This window comes from Carassius gibelio, chromosome A19 (assembly GCF_023724105.1).
Source record: "Carassius gibelio isolate Cgi1373 ecotype wild population from Czech Republic chromosome A19, carGib1.2-hapl.c, whole genome shotgun sequence".
NCBI classification, from domain to species: domain Eukaryota; kingdom Metazoa; phylum Chordata; class Actinopteri; order Cypriniformes; family Cyprinidae; genus Carassius; species Carassius gibelio.
The window spans coordinates 27,712,937-27,735,668 of record NC_068389.1 but is presented as its reverse complement, the minus strand read 5'-3'; the positions used below and the strand labels follow the sequence as shown (position 1 = coordinate 27,735,668).

The following is a 22,732-nucleotide window of genomic DNA, read 5'->3' as shown; positions in this document are numbered from 1 at the left end:
CCTAGTGTTAGATACTTACCAAGCCTTCTGTGTTTGTTTTCTGTCTGGTCTCGGTATTGTTCTGCACATATCCCTCTCCTAGTGAAGCTCTGGATTACCCCTCTTACTTAGCCCTCTGGATATTGTACGCTCATCGCAGACCACTGCTTGCCCTGGGATTACTCTTTGTCTTGCCCTCTATATGCCTGTTTGCCAGTGTTTGACCCAGGCCTGTTATGACCATGTGTCTGTCCAATAAAAGATTGCATCTGGTTCCACACGTCTCATCGCTCCCGTGTTACAGTTATTTACTTTACAGTAAAAATTGAAGGGTAAGCTTCCTGCCTCACATTACCTCAGAAAACAATCACTTCCTCTATCACTTAAACGTTACATGTGTAAATATGACTGATAGAACTGCAGTCTGTGTAAAGTTAAAAAGGATGCACTCTCATAAACAACATTTGTTTTAAATATAGACATAATAGTAAATGTTTGCATTTTATAATATGTTCAAAACAAGTGTCTGTGCAAGCTAACAGACCGTATCCAGTATAAACTACATTGGATAGGTACTTTGATGCAAAACATAGTTGCCTAAGACTATAATTCTCTGGGAAGGAAATGGAAACTTTTTGTGGTTTACTGTCTCTGCATTATACTGTAACCTCTAACACCATTATACACGACAAACACAATGGCGAAAGTCTTTTTCTTCTTCTGTGTATTTTCTTATCATATTGTGTCTTTCTCATCCAATGGTAAATATATTTTGTTTTAAACATTTAACTTATCTTAAATGCAATATCTATAATTTTTTGCACAGTCTAAAGGGATCTGTTTTTATCGACATCTCTCCAGAAGCGTCAGTGCGAGGGTCTTCTGATCTGCTGAGAGTTCAGACGGGAGAAAGCATCAGACTGAACTGCAGCATGAGAAACAGATACGAAGTCGCCTGGTATCTCCTCAGATCTGGAGAACTGCATCTACTGACTGCTGCAGAGAAAGACAAAACGGGAAGAAAGCTTGTGACTAACTACAACAAAAACAGTTCTTTAGTGAAAATGACTGCAGACGCATGGGTCACCAGAGCCACGCTCGAGATCTTTAGAGTAACAGAGTCAGATTCAGGTCTTTATTTCTGTGGAACAAAGTCTGATGCTCCAGAGATGTTCTTCGACAAACCCATCAGACTAGAGATCGAGGGTAACACATTTCAGTTTTTCCATCATATCTTCATCTTACAGAGCAATAGTTTCTGATTTAATCCCTGAAACTAGTTTTCTTGGCATAAATGCATATATTTAGACTGATATATATTGAATGAATGTTTCACACTCCTTTCAGAGTAAATTTTAAGACCACAAACATAACTACAGCACATATTTCTCTTGATCTGTAAAACAAATCCTAAACTTCCTGAAATGACATTATCAATTTTATTGCATTAAGGACAACTTTAAAACTACAGAATCTCATTTTAACCCATCTTCAAAACAGTTTTGTTTGCAAACTGATCATATATTTCCAGGTCTTATTGTAGTACAAGAGACAAAAGAACACCACATCACAGGTAAATGATTGTTATCTTAGTTCTTTAATTCATTGTCCGTGCTCATCTGTGAAGATCAAACTCTAATTTTAGATCTTTCAGTTGTAGAAACATGAATATTTCTTGTCTCTGTGTAGACGGGGTGACGCTGACGGAGCGTGTGCTGATGTTTGGTGGTGTTGGTCTGGCTGTGGTTGTGTTTTTTCTGGTTACAGTCATAGCTGGAGGAATCATTCACTATCACGGCTGGCAGAAAGGATGGAGCGCAGCCAAACGCTCATCTAGGATTCATCACAAATCATCTAAATAACTTCTATCTCTGCTTTGTTTGATAGTCCAACTCAAGATATCCCTGTGCTTTTCTTTGCTGTATCATAAATTAAAGCAGAAACTGTGGCTCAGATGCTTTTCCTGTTGATCAGATTTACTTTCACTTTAGAAAAGCAAATGTGGCATTTTTTTCATCACCAGTAAAAATGACAAAATCATGAATTGTTGTTTTTATTATTCAGGCTTGTGTGGTTCACTTGTTGTTGTCATATTTAGTTTGTTAAATGTAAGTCTCTTCTGTGTTCATGTTAGGTAAAAAATGTTAGCCTGAATGCACTGTAAGTCACTTTGGATAAAAGCGTCTGCTAAATACATAAAATTTCTGCTAAATGCATAAATTCTGTGAGACATACAGCTTGATTAAATAATGTAATCAGATGTCATTGTTAAATGCATTTTTTACAGAAATCAGTTGAAAATTCTTCTGCTGCGTTTGAAGATTTGTCAAAAAATGCACAAATACACACAGTTTCTCAGTTTTACAACGGTTCATTTGAACTGTAGATCAGAGGTTCTCCACTTTCATCTGGTTTCTTTGGGTTCCTGCAGGGGTGGATGGTAATGAGGTGGTAGATTGCAATGAAATAATGCAGAGATCACTTTCACTGTGAATTAATTTGGTATATATGTTTGAGATTCAGAAAATGTGGAATAAGGAGATTTGACTTTAGTATCAAGAAGAAGGGAAGAACCAAAATATACCAAAGACTCCATAAAGGAATCACAGAGTTCAGTGGCAATTACATAAAATGTAAAAGCATCAGAAAGTCCAATGTACCAGAAATCTTCCAATGGGGGGTGTTTATACTTCTCATCATGCAGTGACTTTCACCAATCATAACAGTGGCGCTTTACTAAATAGAAAAAAAATGCATTAACATTATAATTGAGTTTCAAGGAACCCAGTAGTCAAATAAAATCCATGACCAATTTAAACGCAGATCATGGATCTGGGCGGAGCTTCTCACTTGGGGAAAATGAAAGATAAACAATGTGCGCTTACGAATCATTGCTCCCTGAAGCTTCGAATCTTTGGTGAATCATTTGTGTCGAACCGGCGATTCGGAGCGTTCGAACCATAGACTGTCACGTGATTTCAGTAAACCATGCACAAAACAAGACGCTACGTCGCAATGAAACGGTAGCCTTGTCCAAATACCCACACGGTCTTGGCCACTTGAGAGCGCGTGCACGCGACAGGAAGGAAAACCAGAAACCTTTCCAGTGTAGGCTAAATTAAATATTAATAATAATTAGATAATACACATAAAACAAAGTGCTACACGTTTGATTGCTACAACGTCTGGAATTGCGTTTTATTACTTAATTAGAAGAACCACAAATTAAAATTGCCATGTTAAAGGCACTACCGAACAGACATTTAGGAGTTGATTTTAAAACGCATAGTATAAAATAAAGCTATGTAAACACTTCCATTTTTACAGTAGGGGAGAGCAGGGGCAAAGGTACAATTTTTCAGAAAAACTTCATTTTAAAAGATAATGTTGTATACAGAGATATATTTCTGCTGTGGCCAGTAACTCAGAAGTGTGGTCTAACAATACCAGGTGGTATTTTGTAGAAATGTAGAAAGACTTCAGTATAATTTCACTTTGAACATAAGTTGTACATTGTTACTTTCAACCCCATCGGTTGGGACGAAAATAACACAACAATATAAGCTAGATTTTTTTCTGTTAGTCTTATTTTTCTTAAGTATACCTGATTGTGACCTTGTTAATAAACAACTGCAAACATATTTTGTCCTTTATCTTTGCAAAAAAATGATTAAATTACATTTTCATATTTTCTTTTAAAATTTAAGTTTAAGTTTCATCAGATGTCTTAAAACCTGACTGTATTTTTTTTATTGTAAATTTCAATGTATTTTTTTATAATAATAAATAAATTCTACAGAATGCACAATATAGCATTTTTTATATCATTAGCATAATAAAAAAAAAAAACTAAACAGGACTATTTATGTTTCCATCCAGTTGTTTTTATGCATGAATTGAAAATGTGCATTAAAACATCTGGAAACACTGCATATTCACAGGTGGAGGTGTAAAGGCTAAGATATGGCTAAAACCTAAATATAAATGTGACGTAGCAGCTGCCCAGAGAGAGATGTTCCTCTATGTCCAGAAACACCCTCTCAAAAACATCTGGATAAAACCAGACCTCTGTCTGTCTTTCTGACCCTCACTCAGACATATTCTTTTGGTATAATATGACATTACATTTATTCATTTATTCATTTACATTAACATTTGTAAGAAATGATGCAAGACACAGAAATTAACAATATAGCTTGCACTGGAACAAAATAAATACTTTTTGTGACTGTAGCGGGACAAAAGTAACAACTGTTACTTTCGTCCCGACAGGAACTCCTGACATTTAAACTCGATTTAATTTTATATATAAATTTTTTTTTTGAAAATGCAAACTTTAGGATGTGTTAAAGCACTAAATAACCTGTAGATTGATCATTACTGTGACACATGAAACAAGAAAAACAACACGACTAATAAAAAGAATTACCTCTTCAATAATTTACTTTTTGTACTCGAAAACAGTTTTGCGGACCTGACTTCCGGAGACGATGAGGAAATCACATGATATTTCTCAGCTCCGTCAAGGATTACATGCTGGATATGCTGTCATAGCTGGGAATGAAAATGTAGAAAGAATCTCTGACACAGAGAAGAGTGAAAATCATCATGTATAATTGTTGCTGTTAGTATATTAGGGGGTTACCATTAACTTAATTAACAAATATTAACATACAATTAACATACAATTAAATATTTGTAAATACGTGTTAACAGAGTCTATTGAATAATATAAAATGAATGTTGTATGAAATATATGAGAGACACGTGCAACACTAACCATATATTTATGTGAGTTTATGTAATCAGAGGTAAATCTCTACACGTGCATGATTTCACATGAGCAGCATTAACTACACAGAGCCATTAGAGCTGTAAAACTTCCCTCCAAAAGGTGCCATTCCTCATTGGCTCACCCAAATCCTGAGGGTGTGACATCATCCCCCTGTTTAGATCAGTGATCACCAGATCAGGCAGTTCTTCCAGATTCAGGAGAAGATGCTGAGCTAAGAGCCTTCAAAACCAAGCTAAGCTTGTGCCATGGCTTCGGCCTTGACTATTCATTCATCAAGATCCTCTGATTCGAACTGGTCTTTCTCATCAACTCACTTCAGCAGAGAACAACTGGAGCCCCAAAGTGCATCAGGACTCTTTATCAAACAGGCAAGACTCGCAAGTATCAAACTCAGTCTTATTAATTTATCCATTAAGTATCATGTAGACCTTTTACAAAGGTGTGTGTGAACTAAGAAACTACTCTGTTTTTGTTTTGCTATTTTGAGGTGTGTTGTTTTCTCTAATACAATGCATGTGCAGGTGTACCCCTTGCTTTTGGAATAAATGACATCTATTCTGGTACAGGCGACAGCTTGTGTGACATCAAATCCTGAACACTTTCAGCCAAAGCATTTAAAGCATGCTATATATTCTGAAGATAATGGCATCCGTAAGCATTGTACAAACCACACATTCATTTGTTCACGTTGGCTGTAAGTTAAAATGTATTAACTTCCTCTTGTCTTTCTAGAAAAAATACTGCATTCCTTGCTTTTGTTTGAAGTGATTTTGCAGATGACAGATACTGACCGTGCATCAATGTTCAGGTTTACATGCTGTATAATTCTGTTCCATGACAAAAAACAAACAAACAAAAAAAAAACTGTTCTGTGTTCCAGTTGAAGTTCTAAGCATGTAAATGCAAAACACTTGGTTGTCTTTTTATTGTAAAATCTACTAAATATAATGGAACTGTTCATCATAACTTTTAGTCCTGGTTTCATATACAGGGCTTGGATGAAGCCAGGATTGGGCCGTAGTTAAATTGGAACATTTAAGTAGCTTTTATAAACATGCCTTAAATCGAAACAAAAAAGAAACACTAATCTGCACCTTAAGACAAAACCATGGCCCTGACATATTTTTTGGTTTGTATATAATACCCAATAGTTGCTAGATGCTGTCAGACATTATTTTTCATGGAGGAGGGTCTTTGGTTTGTTCCAAATTCAGAAGTCTGGTGTATACAGACTCATTTCGAAAGAAGGCACACTTCTGTTGGCTTGACAGTATGCATTTTCTTTTACACATTTGATTAGAGGTTTGAAATGGTGTTATACCATTCAATTTCTCAGTGTCTGGATTTTTATCTCTGTAATAATGCTGTTTTTATGCCTCTAATCTAAATATACAGGTGTAACAAAATGTAGAACAAGTCAGAGCCATGTCAGGAATTCATCAAAATGCACATACTGTGATGCCACTGTGATGAGGTTTACAACAACTGCATACCGTGTGCAAATTAAGCATGAGAATGTGTAACCTGGTAGATACATGATGACAAAATGCAATGGGAATAATCATTAATATGGCTGTGCATGCATGTCTACTGTTAATAAAGCCATTTAGGTATAAATGTCACAATTTTCTTATGAATAATAAAATGCAGCAGCTAGAGTTCTTACTAGAACCAGGAAGTATGACCAAATTAGCCCAGTTCTGTCAACACTTCACTGGCTCCCTATCAAACATCGTATAGATTTTAAAATCTTAAAATATATTAATCTGTTTTCTCTCTTGTTCCGAGGTCACTGTAGCCACCAGATCCAGTCTGTGTCCAGATCAGAGGGTCACTGCAGTCACCCGGATCCAGCACGTATCCAGACCAGATGCTGGATCAGCACCTAGAAAGGACCTCTACTGCCCTGAAAGACAGCGGAGACCAGGACAACTAGAGCCCAGATACAGATCCCCTGTAAAGACCTTGTCTCAGAGGAGCACCAGGACAAGACCACAGGAAACAGATGATTCTTCTGCACAATCTGACTTTGCTGCAGCCTGGAATTGAACTACTGGTTTCGTCTGGTCAGAGGAGAACTGGTCCCCCAACTGAGCCTGGTTTCTCCAAGGTTTTTTTCTCCATTCTGTCACCGATGGAGTTTCGGTTCCTTGCCGCTGTCGCCTCTGGCTTGCTTAGTTGGGGTCACTTCATCTACAGTGATATCATTGACGTGATTGTAAATGATTGCACAGATATTATTGAAACAGAACTGAGATGATGACATCACTGAATTCAATGAGGAACTGCCTTTAACAAACAAAAAAAAAGTGTTTACCATTGTCCTTCTGCATTATTGACACGCTATTTTCATATTTAATTCTTTAAAGTTGCTTTGACAATCTGTATTATTGAAAGCACTATAGAAATAAAGGAGACTTAACTATGTCGGAGGACTAAAACGAGGAGAGATGCGCACTCATCCAGAGTTCTGTAGTGATCGGTCCAGATGCTGCAAAGAGTTACTCAGTATAACTCATCAGTTCTGATCTGAGAGTCTTGGAAATACCTCAGGATTGTTGTTAGTGATTCTGATTGATAATTATTGTCTGCTTGCTTACTGGCAGTATTTTATACTGTTAACAGTGTATAGCACTGACTTTGACAACATTCCAAGTTTAACAGCTACTTTATACTATATGTGTATATTTTACATTCATTCATTTAGCAGACAGTTTTATCCAAAGCGACTTACAGATGAGGACAGTGGAAGCAATCATAAAGGACAAAAAGAGCAATGATATATAAGTGCTATAACAAGTCTCAGTTAGCTTAACACAGTACACGTAGCAAGGGCTTTTAAATAATATAATAATTAAAAAGAAAACAGATAGAATAAAAAAAGAATAGAGCAAGCTAGTGTCAGAGATATTTACACACACCGACAGACACACACACAGACACATACACAATGTGTACAATTTTTTTTTTAAAGAATAGAATTAGAATAGTGAGTGTTAAAGTTAGAGGGTCAAATAAAGATGGAAGAGATGTGTTTTAACTCGATTCTTGAAGATGGCTAAGGACTCAGCTGCTCGGATTGAGTTGTTTCTTGAAATACTACAAATGTAAAAAAATATATATAACAGCAAAATATGATTTTAAATAAAGGTCATTGATGAGACCACTCTCTTTCTGGTCATTTAGGCAGGTGTGTGTATGTAGACTATATAGACTACTAAAATATATACAACATACACATAGTAAGTGCCTCTCTCTCTCTCTCTCTCTCTCTCTCTCTGATATACAATACTGACATTTATATAATTATTTAAATAATTATAAAAAATAATTATACATGGAAGCATCCTCAAATTTCCGGTTTTTAGCAACAGTAGTTGTTCGGTTAGTGGCAGGCACTTCCTGCTGTCTTGTTTTTCGTCGAAGCTCCTCTCATTAATAGTTAAGTACAAATACCGTGTGGGTGTTCGTGGTATTTGGACAAAGCTAGTTAATCATATTGTTTGTTTGCCAACCGCCATAAAACTCCAAAAAGAAGAAGAAGAAGAAGAAGAAGAAGAAGAAGAAGAAGAAGAAGAAGAAGAAGTGTGAATCATTTTGCCAAGCAAGTCATTTTATTCAGTTTCGAAGAGTCTTTACTGGAACAGCACACCCAACACGACGGCATCATGCATGTGGGGGAGCATTTTCGGAATTTATACAGAGAAAAAGAAGTTGTTAATGGAGAAGGCAAAGGGGAAAGCATATCAAAGACTAGAATTAAGAGTCTGGCTGCTTTAAATACAGAAATAGGTAATAGGTCGATTTTGACACATTATGTTAAAAGCACTGGATCAATAAATCGGATATATGGAGTTATGAATTACAAAAAAGAAATTTCAGCAGATGTGAAGTATATATTGAGTAGGAAATGAACTGGAGGCTGTAACAGAAACTGGATCTGCGGCGATCACGCGATGAAAGGGTGAGTAATGCACTACACCATCTGAGCCCTTATTATTACAGTTAATGCATCCCAAAACAGGAGAAAAAAATACTAGTTAACATAGCTGTGTGTGAATTTTCAAAGACGCGATATAGAGAGAAAATAGTAGATTAATCAGCTATTCAAGCAAACATGTGACATACAACAACCCTGAGATCAGTTTGGCGACGTTAATGTCTCAAAATAAATACAATAATTATTAAAGTAAAAATAAAAACCCAGCGCATGTTCCCAAACAAAACAGGCCAGGACACACGCTTATTTGATTTTTTTTTACTATTTGGTTATTCTATTTAATAGATCGCACTTTCAATACAACAGATACAGTGTTTTATGCTTGGTTGAGCGGAGTTTTACTTAATTTTGACTAGCAGGCGTCTCCGAGCGCGTGGGCTTTCGAAACTGATTTTTTTTGCGAAGAAATCGTTTCAGTTGATTCGAAAGTTTGAGTCTCGCGATACTTTGATAGTCACATCATAACCCCGCCCCCAAGCCTTGAAACCGGCACTAATGAGTTTAAATTCAGGAAAAAACAACACGCCAGATTTTTAGATTCGTCTCCACATCACAATTTGTAAGTAATTTTTATACTTTTCGGCTAACGTTACTGGTCTATGAGCGCCTTTTCGCATCGAACTCGCGTTTTCAGTAGCCAGTAAGTTAACCACGTGCGTATCCTTACGTAGTTTTTTTTTTTTTTTTCACTCTTTATAAGCAGCAAAAGCGAATCGGCGGTACTAACGAGCAATATGAAAATATCTTAAAGTGTATTTGTATCTTTATTTATTTGAAGAAATGTAAAATGTAACAATGATTAAAATGCGTTTTCTGTCGGTTTGTAAACACGTGATCGCTTGTTTTCGTGTTTAGTGACGCTCGCATGAGCTTCGCGGGAGCTTTTGAATGAATTAAACCCGAGTGACAGCCAGGCATGTGCTGGACTCCGGGAGCACCAGTGTCTTGTCATTTTATTCTTCCCATCACATCGTCCTACCAGGGGTTATTGTGCATGAACAAATCAATATTGCGTCAATTTCCTCATGCTGAACAACACATAATAACTGTATTTGCATTTCTGTAATGGTAGGTGTAAGCGTTAAAAAGCATATTCTGATGGGTAGTGTTATTTGTTTTTGGCATTGTGCTAAACACTTTTTCAATGGGAGGTAGAAACATGGGACAGGATCCAGGGGCTTTGCACAAGATCCTGGGGCCTATGCATAGGCAGTCCTGATGGGTTCCCATGCACCCCCTTATGAAAATATCCAGGTAAAATAAAATATATTACAGACTTTTCAAGCGTCCTCTCTTCGTTTGGGGCCTACATCGGTATTAGTTTTACCCCCAGTCCGACACGTAAAATCCCCTCACTCATATAAGTATTTAAATGACTTCGGATCCTAATCTGGAAAAAACAATAAAAGTCCGTGACTGCTTCTGACCTTTCGCTAATTTGATTCTGGGAAGTGGCACTATTTTTATAATAAACTCATTACTGCTTACTGTCTTAGTCTTACATGAGTCATATGATGCGGTTTTGCTTTCTCTATGGAGTGTTACAATCTGATTGTGAGAAGATAAAATACCTAAAGTTGAAAAGACTAAAATCTCAAACCCGAAGAGAGATTCTGTATCAAAGAGAAGACTTGTCTTCTTCCTCCTAAAACGTCTCATTTAAATGTCCCCACGTCTACTTCTATGTTTGAAGATTTGCATAACACTGCCCAAATGTTCACACAAAGAGAGGAGTAGTAACTTTGATTCTCGCTGTAGTATTATTGCACCATGTTGTGACGTTGTTTTGTTTGCGAAAGCGAAACTACTTTGTTCTTACAAAAGAGGACACAACTAGAAATCAGTGGTTAAGTTGTATTTACAAAACTGTTTTAACATGACCTATTTTTATACTTTATATTTTATCTGTATAATGTCTTACTGTTTGTGTTATCTGTATGCCCCAATTAAGTGTCTGAGAGTAACGCTGCACATTTAATGGAGGACTGTTTCCTGATCCCAGAAGAGTAGATTACAATGCCGACTGTTCTCTGTCTGTAAGTATGTTTTTTTTTTTTTTTTTTTTAATGTGTATATATATTTAAAGAATTTTCCACTGATTCAAACATGAGTTTTGAGCAGTGTAGAGTAGCGCTTGTTGCTTGTCTTTTCTCTGATCACAAATGCAGACATGCATTTCCATCACACCCTTGAGGAATTTGGCCAATCACAACACACGGCATAGCTGGCCAATCAGAGCACACCGTTTCTTTTCAGAACGATGAGCCTTGGGGCATTGAGGAGAAACAATAATGTAAAGTATGTGGGAAATGTTTTTTATTTTATTTCATTTTTTTACTTTGAACCACATAAGCATATTAATATTAAATACACCAAATAATGTTGTTTTTTTTAGCAACATCATATGAACCCTTTAAAATGCACACACACTTTTTGACAGATCTAATGTCCTCCTAGTGTTATTCAGTCTTCAAGTGGCATGTTAATGTTGATTTACAGTCTCGAAACACACAAACACACACAAATGCTATAGACTAATTTCAGTGTTTGCAAACCATTAGGATTTTTTTTTTTTGTGGGCACGATTAATTATTGAATGCGTTTTGTCATGCACTTTTTTTAGTAAAGCCGGTTCTGTAATCAGTAGTAAATCTCCATCCCCTGCTTTCAGATAGAGCAGCATTTACTACACAGGCGTAGTTCACTGACAAGTCATGCATTAAAAAAAGCGTGATTAATAAATCGTTTGCAATTAATGACAGTGCTCATCTTGCACTGTTCCCCAGCCTGCTGCTTGACTTACGATGTTTCTCTTTGCACATGTACAGTACTATGTGAAGCATTCGTATAGTCTATATTTTTCTTTTTCAGTCTTTGTATAGGTAAAAAAATGTATATAGTATATTCATATTCAATATCTGTCAGTAGGTTAGTTGTGCATAGGTACAGTGTTTGTATAGTGTGTATTTTTTTTAGTTCATGTATAGGTAAACATTTATGTATAGTATATTTAAAATCAAAATCTGTCAGTCGGTTAGTTGTGTGTAGGTTTATACTGTTTTACTTTATTGTATGTCTGTATTTATATAGTGACCGCTCAACCTGAACTTGATCTGAAAGCATGTGAAAATACCACATTTGATAACATATTTTTACTCCAAACTCACTTCATAACGTCAGTCAAGTGTTTGAAATAAATCCTTCTGTGAGATGTTGTGCTCAGAATAAGGCATGCAACATATTTCATAGTATTCTAAACCGTGATAAAGGCATTGCATTATAAATATACTTTATTTGAATGAAAATTAGAATAAAAATAACTCTGATAAACCATATATTTTCATAATCATGTGTTTATTTAGCTGCAGCTATATGGGAGAGTCGTGGCCTAGTGGTTAGAGAGTATGACCCTTAACCCCTAGGGTTGTGGGTTCAAATCCTGGGCATCCAATACCACAACTGAGGTGCCCTTGAGAAAGGCACTGAACCCCCAACTGCTCAATCAAAAACAACAAATGCGCAATGATATATAAGAGCTATAACAAGTCTCAGTTAGCTTAACACAGTACTCGTAGCATGGGCTTTTAAATAATGTAATAAATAAAAAGAAACCCGATAGAATAAAAAGAGGAAGCTAGTGTCAGAGGTCTAATATACACACAATTGCAAAATAAAAGAAAAGAAAATAGAAAACAAAAAGATTAGAAAGGTAGTTAGATTTGGCTGTATGCCATTTCACTTTCACTTATTTCATCTCGGTTACGTATGTAACCTTGGTTCCCTGAATAGGGAACGAGATGCTGCGGTGACGTCACCACGTATGGGAACACCTCTGGTGTGACGAATGTCTGAAGCCCTATACCATCCCGCCAATCCTATTGGCCAAATGGCGCATAGCACCACCCTGCGCATGCGCACGCATGATATACCTGGGTGCAGCGCGCCATTTCGCTCAGATTTCATGACTGAAGATGAAGAGTTATCAAGGTACGGAACGGCCAGAACCGCAGCATCTCGTTCCCTATTCAGGGAACCAAGGTTACATACGTAACCGAGATGTTCCCTATCATAGGTCACTTCGATGCTGCGGTGACGTCACCACGTATGGGAACGATATACCAAAACGCCTGACGTACCTGATAACTGAGATCAGAGGAAGCATCTGCTCAAGCGGAGAGAACCCGGGAGCCAGGAGCCATCCTCACATCCAGACTGTAGGACTTGATAAAAAATGCTCGGTGAGGACCATCCTGCCGCAGCACAGATATCATCCATAGAAGATCCACTGAGAAAAGCTTGAGAAGAAGCCACAGCTCAAGTGGAATGAGCCTCAATTCCTAAGGGCGAAGCGAGTCCGCGCGCCTCATAGGCCAAAGAAATTGCCTCCACCAGCCAATGGGACATGCGCTGCTTTGTAACCGCATGGCCCTTACTTTATGTCCAAAACAGACAAACAGCTGGTCAGATTCATGCCAAGGGGCTGTACGATCCACATAAGTCTTTAAGCTCTCACAGGGCAAAGACTTAGATCTCTTGATCCAGCCTCAGCAGGTGAAAAAGCTTCCAGGAACACTTACTGAAAGCGAAAGAGGTTAGATGCGACCTAGGAACATAGTTAGGCCTGGGCCGCAGCAGCACCTTCACAGAGCCCGGTGCAAATTCCATGCATGAGGGTGAAACAGAAAGAGCCTGTAAATCCCCAACTCTCTTGAGGGAGGATAAAGCCATGAGAAGAAATGTCTTCAGTGTCAAGAATTTATACGATACGGGCTCCAAGGGCTCAAACGGATGCCCTGATAAACCTAGCAACACAAAGGATAAACCCCATGAAGGAACTCGAACAGGGCGGAAAGGCCTCAGCCGTCGCGCACGCTGTATGCAACGAGAAACTAATGGATGACGCCCCATAGAGGCACCGCCTAAGTATTCGTGGTAAGCTGAAATGGCTGCCACGTAAACCTTAAAAGTGGCTGGTGTTACGCCATCCGAAAAACAATCCTGGAGGAACTCCAGCACTGAAGCCACTGGGCAGTAAACTGGATCCACATTACGATTGCCACACCAGGCTGTAATCAGTCTCCACTTGAAAGCATATAAGCGTCTCGTAGAAGCTGCTCTAGAATTCAATATAGTCTCAGCGGTTCCAACAGAAAGACCGGGACATACTAATGCACTCCGCTCAGTGGCCACGCCCACAGTTTCCACAGATCCGGCCTCGGGTGCCAAATCAGCCCCTGTGCTTGTGATAATAAATCTTGCCTGAGGGGAATCTCCACGGAGAGCCCGCTAGCAGACTGATAGATCCGCAAACCACGGCTGCGTGTGCCATCGCGGAGCCACCAGCAGCAGCTGTTCCACTCTGTCCCGCCGTATTCTGCATAATACCGCTGGGATCAAATGAATCGGAGGAAAGCATACAGACTGGTCCTGGGCCAGCTGTGAGCTAATGCATCCACGCCCAGGGGCGATGGGGGGCATAGGGAGAACCATAGCGGGCAATGCGTAGTCATGTTAGACGCAAATAAATCCACTTTCGCTTTGCCGAATACCCACCATAAAAGATTCACCGTCTGGAGGTGTAATCTCCATTCTCCCTGTTCCAGAGCCTGTCTGGATAGCATATCCGCTCCGAAGTTCAAACGTCCAGGGACATGAACAACTCGGATCGACAGAAATTTTCTCTGAGACCAGAGAAGAACATGTCTCGCCAGCCTGCACAGGGGGCGAGAGCGTAATCCTTCCTAATGATTCAGGTATGAGACAAACGCTGTGTTGTCTGATCTGAGCAGCACAAGACGGCCGATCAGCAGATTCGCGAATTACTGGAGAGCCAGAAAACTGCCAGTAATTCCAACCGGTTTATATACCAACCGCGTTGTGCAGCTGTCCACACTCCAAGGGCTGATAGCCCTTGACAAACAGCTCCCCAACCGGTCAAAGACGCATCCGTCGTGACGGTCTCTGGGAAAGCTCAATCCCCAGCCGAACCCCGGTAGGAGAAACTCGGTTGGCATCCATAGTTTTAACGACATCACACAACTCCGTGTCACCGAAATCGTCGGATGCGGAAGACAACGGGGTGAAATATTTCGTCTTTCCGCCCACTTTTCCACTGAAAAGGGGCGCATGTGAAGTAACCCCAGACAAATTACGGGGAATGCCGCTGTCAATCGTACAAGTGGTTAACAGATGGACGCCCTGGAGCCGCAACGGGGCCAGAGCTACATCCATGCATTGAGAAGTACGGGGTCTACGACTTCTATAGCCCCTTTGCTCAGCAGAGTTGACATCTCCTGTCACAACACTGCTATTACCATCAGTCTACCACCGTGGAAAGAATTCAGCGGAAAGAGGCGGGCCTCTAAAAAGCGAATTGGTGTATCCGTGACAATTGTGCGTAACACCCATTGAGAAATGCCGGGCAAGCGTTACACGCGACCCAAAACGATACTAGCAGTTTCTCAAATTTCCGCTTTCTGCAACGTTGTCATACACAATGTCCGTGCACGGAAAAGCCTGCGGCATTCGTGCACAGGGGAAGTGTATGCATAAGAGCTATTGCGTCCCGTTGTGTATAATCCTGAACGTGTCCACGGCAGGAATTAGACCAACGAATTGAACATCAAGCTCTGCCGCTAACTAAAACGGCGGCTGTGCGAGCCGTCATAAATGGGTCGTCTGTGTAAGACCCTAGAATCACCCCTCAAAATCTGAAAGCTGGATTGCGCAGTGTCTGAGGGATTATTAGTTATTATTTATGCCTGGCGTCACAGCCCGATCCAATGCTGCTCGAAGCGCTGTTTGCTGCGAGACAGCCAATGTCAGAGCGTAGGGACTGCAGTGAGTGTGTTGGATGCGCATTAGCGGTCCAACAGCACTCTATAGTGGAGGGCACAGTCCCTGGCGAACATGAAGTAAAGCGCATGCGTAAACTCGCTGCGTTTCGTTGTGTATAATCCTGAAGCGTATCCACGGCAGGATTTAATTCACCAAGATAAAAATCGGGCCACGTCGCCATTGCGAGAACGTGGCGGCTGTATGAGCAGTCATAAACTGGCCATCTTTGCCAGCCTTTTGTACCGCCCCTCAAACTCTGAAGGCTGGATTGTGCAGAGTGTCTGAGGGGGCGCTCAAATGATAACTCAATCCAATGATGCTCGAGGTGCCTTAGCTGCGAGACAGTCAATGTTAGAGCATGGGGACTGCAGTGAGAGGGTTGGATGTGCATTAGCAGTCCAACAGCACTCTCTAGTGGAGGGCACAGACCCTGGCAAACATAGAAGGAAAGCGCAAGCGTCAAACTCGCCGCGTTTCGTTGTGTATAATCCTGAAGCGTGTTCACGGCAGGATTTAATCCAACAAGATGACAGTAGGCCACGCCGCTAGCGAGAACGTGGCAGCTGTGTGAGCCATCATAACTGGCCATATTCGCCAGTCTCTCGTGGCGTCCCTCAGACTCTGAAGGCTGAATAGTGCAGAGTGTCTGAGGGGGCGCTCAAATGATAGCTCAATCCAATGATGCTCGAGGTGCCTTTGCTGCGAGACAGTCAATGTTAGAGCGTGGGGACTGCAGTGAAAGGGTTGGATGTGCATTAGCAGTCCAACAGCACTCTCTAGTGGAGGGCACAGACCCTGGCAAACATGAAGTAAGGCGCATGCGTCAAACTCGCTGCGTTTCATTGTGTATAATCCTGAAGCGTGTTCACGGCAGGATTTAATACAACAAGAAAACATTAGGCCACGCCGCTAGCGAGAACGCGGCAGCTGTGTGAGCCGTCATAAACTGGCCATATTTTCCAGCCTCTTGTGGCGTCCCTCAGACTCTGAAGGCTGAATAGTGCAGAGTGTCTGAGGGGGCGCTCCAATAACAGCTCAGTTCAGTGACGCTCGAAGTGCTTGTGCTGCGAGACAGTCAATGTTAGAGCGTGGGGACTGCAGTGAGAGGGTTGGATGTGCATAGCAGTCCAACAGCACTCTTCAGTGGAGGGCACAGACCCCGGCAAACATAGAAGGAAATGCATGCGTCAAACTCGCTGTGTTTCGTTGTGTATAATCCTGAAGCGTGTCCACGGCAGGATTTAAACCAACAAGATAAACATAGGGCCACGCCGCTAGCGAGAACGCGGCAGCTGTGTGAGCCGTCATAAACTGGCCAAATTCGCCAGTCTCTTGTGCCGTCCCTCAAACTCTGAAGACGAATTGTGCAGTGTCTGAGGGGCGCTCAAATAACAGCTCAGTTCAGTGACGCTCGAAGTGCTTGTGCTGCGAGACAGTCAATGTTAGAGCGTGGGGGAGAACGAGAGGCTTCTCGTAAAGAACCGTAATAAGAGAATGAAATTTTTCCCGAAATAGACACGACTCGATACGTCTAGACGAGACTAGGTCGCGGCGGAGTTAGGCGCGATCCGTTCGGCTAGAGAGGTAGTCAAACGGCATCGCTATATAATAGCATGTCACTAAATCGTGGCAAAAACCCGCGCCGTTCGTGATATGCGCCGATAAGGCTGCTTCCAGGACCTCGAACCTCTTGGTGGAGGTCCGTGAGAAGGGTAGTTTATCCACCGCGTGGATAGCCACATATTAGCACACTGAGAAAAGGGGAAGCGCGTTTCTCCTGTCCGCTCGGAGGGAGAGAACCGCTTATGCCGGTCAGAGCCTACTCTGAGTAGAAGCTGCGGTAGACAACATAGTATAAAGCAAAACTGCTCTGATTAACGCGCTCGAGTAGGGGAGAGCGAGCAAGTGGAAAAATCCAGTGCATCACTGTACTCATAGTCAAGCCGCACATATCGCCCCTAACCAACACCTCGTGCGGGGCCTCGGCGACCGCAGAAGCGAACGGTGGGGGTTAGACGCGAGGCGACTGAAGAAATAGACTCCAGAGCGCGGATTACTTTCTTATTTTACCATAGCCGTAGGCTATCACAGAGAGAACATGAGAGAGGCTGCAAACGAATCTCTCATGAGTGCCTCCCTGTGATAAACCCATATACGGCTCTTACCTTTCGTTGACTCATCGCGTCCGCGAAAGAGGAGTTAACACTGCTCGAAGAAAATCGCTGGAGAACGCGAGATGATAGGGCACAGATGATTCGCTATTCCTGAAGGAATGAAATCTGAGCGAAATGGCGCGCTGCACCCAGGTATATCATGCGTGCGCATGCGCAGGGTGGTGCTATGCGCCATTTGGCCAATAGGATTGGCGGGATGGTATAGGGCTTCAGACATTCGTCACACCAGAGGTGTTCCCATACGTGGTGACGTCACCGCAGCATCGAAGTGACCTATGATAGGGAACCTGGGTTTCTTCTGTGAGGCACATTTGGATTTTCAGCTCGAGAGCGCCCTCTGGCCTTTGAATGGAGATTTACTGCTGATCACAGAACTGTGCTTCTCTGAGAGATACTCATGTTTTTCTGCCACCACAATGCGCTCACAATTGCTAGTGTCATAACTGTGACATCTACTCTAAATTGGTCTATAGAATTAATACCTTAAAGGTCCTGTTCTTCGTGATCCCATGTTTTAGACTTTAGTTAGTGTGTAATGTTGTTGTTAGAGTATAAATAATATCTGTAAAATTCTAAAACTCAAATTCAATGCCAAGAGAGATATTTTATTTAACAGAATTCGGCTACTGAAAACGACCCATTTGGACTACATCCCTCTAGTTCCTGCAGTAATGACGTCACTAAAACAGTTTTTTGACTAAACTCCGCCCACATGAATACACAAAAGGGGGCGTGGTCTTGTTGTGCTCCGACGGAGAAGAGGAAGAGCTGTGTTTGTGTTCGACATGTCGTTGAAACGGTGTTATTTTCATCTCGGAGTCAAATCATCTTTGTTTGGGTTTCCCAGGGACGCTGTACTTGGAGATTAATGGTTACAATTTATGTTTAACTCTGTTCCCGAAAATTATAATCCACAGGTTAAACTATGCACAGGGATTCTTACAAAGATTATCTTCTAGTCTGGATAGTCTTGGTCTATGATGACTAAAATGAACATAAACAGCCGAGAAAGAAAATGCATGCGTTTTTCGATAAATTGGGTCTGGTAGCTCTTAAAGTGACAGCAGACTATTATTTCTGCTGCTGTCTGTCTATATAATGTTAATCAAGAAAAACAGAAAGTCATTCCCTAATCTTGACTAACTTCACTAGCTTTAAGGATAAATGTAACTCAGTTTGGTAGCGTTCTACAAAATATTGTCTTTTGTGTTCCACAGAAGTATGTAATGCAAATTTGGAACGACATGAGGGTGAGGAAATCATGACCGTATTTAATAGAAGTACATTTTCTGCTTTCAGGCTCAAAATCAATGCTTTACTGTCAAGTGACAAAAATGCATTATTAAGTTTGTTGCATTTGCCTGAATTCATTAGCATCTATTTGTTTCTGTCCTGTTTTATTTATTCACTTATTTACTCCAATTGTTCTGTTTTATATATAGGCTAAAAGTGAATTTGACTTTGTATTTTATTGTGGCATTCAAGCAGTTGGCACTGAACTACAGCTAAAATTTCCTCACTGTCAAAACCCTACTCAGCAGACAGATGTTATGATTCACGTGTGACAAGTTTTTAGTGTAATGAGTTGGCATATTTTAGAAGTAGTCTAAGAAAGAGTGGGAGAGTGAATCAACTCTCAAAACGGGAATCATTGTGAAGTGAGATGACAGGGAGGACTCTGTCTGGCTTGTTCACTAGTGATTCACAGACATTGTGAGGCCAATCTTGTTCACTTTCAGTGTTTAAATAGACTGACGCTAGACACAAGAGTCAATGAAGTTTGTGCAGTTAAAGAAGTGAAGCAGTGTCAGTGTTTCTGAACAGTATCTCTAGAGATCTGAGGATGACCCTGTTTTCTTTCTCTTTATCAGGTGCCTGCTGTTTTTCCTGCCGTCTGGCCTGTCTGGTGAGTATGTGTAATGTAAAGAAAAATTGGATCGGTGACATTAATAAGAGCAATATTCACTAGAGCTGAAACTAACGACTTTTTTTTTTGTCGACTAATCTAACGATTATTTTTTATTACAATAAATAATTAATCTAATGTTCTTTTTTTTTAAAATAAGTACAACTTCTAATATAATATTTCAACCTTTTCATTTTCACCTTATGTAGTTGAAGTTTTTACAGTATAAAATAAATAAGAGGCAAAGAAAATTATTTTACTATGGTAAATATGAGCTTATGATAGCATTTATAATTAAACTACAGTAGCCATAAATTTACAGTTGTCTGAGACGTCATGACATGTTCTTTAGCATCACAAACCATAAAATGTAGTCAGGGTTCTGCTATGGTTTAGCATGATTTCCAGAGATCTGGAGCTGATTCGGGGTAGCTCGGTGGTTTGTGACTGTTGTCTCGTGGCGTGCTGTCTTTTAAGGGGCCGTTCACATATCGCGTCTATTGTGCACTCAAGTTCGTTATTTCCAATGTAGGCGCGTGATAAGCGCGCTCATAATGGAAGCGACGCGGTGCGACGTGCTAATTTTTTCCAAGCGCGTCCGCACCGCATCGAGTTAAAAACATCTCAACTTTTCAGAATGCCACAAGCACAAGTATCAGACCTGAACCAGGAAGTTGGTCACCAGATCACACGGTAACCAGTTAAACCGTAACACCGGAGAGCGCCAAGATGTTTTCCTCTGAGTTGCTTGCGCATCGCAGTTGTGCTGCCGTGGTATACCATATCGGTTTTGTGAAGGGAACAAAGGGCCATTTTATTTGTCCTGTGTTTAAAGTATTCCCATACTTTTGATAACAATGGTCTCTGTTTTTGTGATAGAATGCAACTTTCTCCATTCCCAGTATGCCATTACGTGCATACACAAACAGTGTGACGCGTCGACGCATTTCACGCACGTCGACGTATTTTTGTAGTCTACGTTATCGTAGTCGTAATCGACGCGTTGTTGCAGCACTAATATTCACCACTTTATTATCAATACTGCAGAGTGATTCAACACTGTTTTTATTTGTAGGTGAACACTTCAGTTATTCATCTTTGACGGGACCGCTGGGCGGCAGTATCACTCTGCCGTGTAATTACAGCGACGCAGAGGATTTCTCCCCTGTTCTGACATGTGGGATCCAAACTGCTTATGGTACTGGTCAGAGTAAATACTACGAGCACCGCGTGCTCAAGACTGGCACCTGTGACCTCACTCTGCACGACTTGAAGACCACCGATGCTGGCAGATGCCATTTAAAAGGTTATGTCAACGATCAACTACTAAGAAGCTACATTTTTGACATCTCTATTGATGGTAAGGTCAAAACTGATTTATATATTGATTTGGGATTTTTGTTGCTTTTATTTGTTACCAGTGTTTATTTCATATTACGTGTCATACATCATCAGTATTATGAAAGCATCATTCACAATTATGTTTTATCGTTTCATTTCTCTTCAGTTCCTTTAACAGCACGTATAGGTGAAGAGGTGATGTTTGATGATCTGCCGCGTGATGCTGAGAGCGTCAAGCATTTATCAAACACCAGCTCGATAGATGTGTGGAGGAGAGAGCAGGGTGTCCTGACTGATCGACTGATGGACAAGGATGGTCACCTGATCATTAAAATCTTCAGATTAAGAGACGCTGGGACATACAGAGTCCTGAACTCAACAGGAGGAGTCCTGGTCACTGTGACGCTCACAGGTGAGAGAAGACGGATGGATGTTTAGAAATATTCATTATAAAGTAGACTGGTGAGGTTTAATCATGATTTGAACAGTGAATAAATACTGTCATTAACCTTTTAATATCCTGTACAGAATGGAGTACAGCATCAAAGGACAAACAGGACAGCACACGTCATGATAACACTAAAGTCACGGCGAGAGATCGTAAGTAAAACAGGAGCCATCGAGAGCTTTACGAAATTAGTAAAAAAATAAATGTAATTGTGCTTCCTTTTCTTCCAGATGTTTGGACTTGTATTGCGAGTGGTCTTGTGGGGGCTCTGATTGCATTAATTGTCATAACACATCTATATCTGAAAAGGACTAAGGAACGTGATTCCTCTCTAGAGTCTGAAACCGTACAGGAGCCCAGATCACCTAATGATCACCTTACTTTAGCAATGAGTTCACCTTCAGTGCCAACAGATCTGCAGAGCTGCATTTCCTGCAGTATTCACACTGGAAGCGTTTCTACAGCATCACCGCAGCAGCATATGGTGACCCATACTCAGAATTTGTGCTCTGCATTTAACCCATGCAAAGTGCACACACACAGAGCAGTGGACACACACACACTGTGAACACACACCCGGAGCAGTGGGCATCATTTATGCTGCGGTGCCCAGGGACCAGTTGGGGGTTCGTGCAATATTTACAGAATACAATATTTGCAAAAGCTGTCAGTAATGTATGATCAATGAACTTCTTATATGCTGCCAGTGTGAATGCACTCATTGCTTTCCAGTTTTAATCTTAACCGCTCTTAACATCGAGTGTGCACTTGGATGGTTAGATGCATGATGAGCTAGTATATATATATAAAAAAATATATACTAATGTTCTTTCCAGCATTAAGCTAATACGGTGTTTTTTTTTTTTTTTTTTATGTCTTGTCTCAGTTACATAAAATGATAGCCCCTTTTGTATTGCGTTGCATATCAGGGATGACAGATTGATTTAAAGAGCCAGTAAGATGAAAATTCTAAGCTTCCTATCACTGTTTATAAGTCCTGTACATTAGGTTTAAATCCATCCAAGGTTAAAAAACATTGTCATTTTGTCAAAATATCATTTTAAAATTACCTCAATTCTCAGAGATCCCCAAACGGTTCGCGCGAAGCTGTTCAAAAGATTCAGTTTCCTTAAACACCACCTTTCGGTAGCATACTGTGTTCTGGTTGGTCAACTGACATAACCAGTTTTGATTGGTTGTTCAGCACACACCTCCACGGTAAACTATGCGTTAGCATCTGTTTGGGGTGAAT

General features: G+C 40.6%; 1 protein-coding gene across 1 annotated transcript; it reads left to right on the top strand.

The window, feature by feature from the left end:
• Positions 1–8,191: 8,191 nt before the first annotated feature.
• On the top strand, positions 8,192–21,688 carry LOC127935362 (uncharacterized). Its single transcript, XM_052533166.1, has 6 exons — positions 8,192–8,738; positions 10,726–10,810; positions 19,657–19,691; positions 20,767–21,051; positions 21,199–21,444; positions 21,561–21,688. Exons 2-6 carry the CDS (start codon positions 10,791–10,793, stop codon positions 21,638–21,640), a joined length of 666 nt encoding a protein of 221 aa, XP_052389126.1. The 5' UTR covers positions 8,192–8,738; positions 10,726–10,790; the 3' UTR covers positions 21,641–21,688.
• Positions 21,689–22,732: the final 1,044 nt, after the last annotated feature.

What these genes read in the sequence shown, in the direction of transcription:
- LOC127935362 (XM_052533166.1), top strand. Translation starts at nt 10,791, where the DNA reads ATGCCGACTGTTCTCTGTCT. An exon ending in ATGCCGACTGTTCTCTGTCT is followed by an intron (nt 10,811 to 19,656) that starts GTAAGTATGTTT and finishes TCTCTTTATCAG; the next exon opens with GTGCCTGCTGTTTTTCCTGC. An exon ending in GGTCACTGTGACGCTCACAG is followed by an intron (nt 21,445 to 21,560) that starts GTGAGAGAAGAC and finishes TATCCTGTACAG; the next exon opens with AATGGAGTACAGCATCAAAG.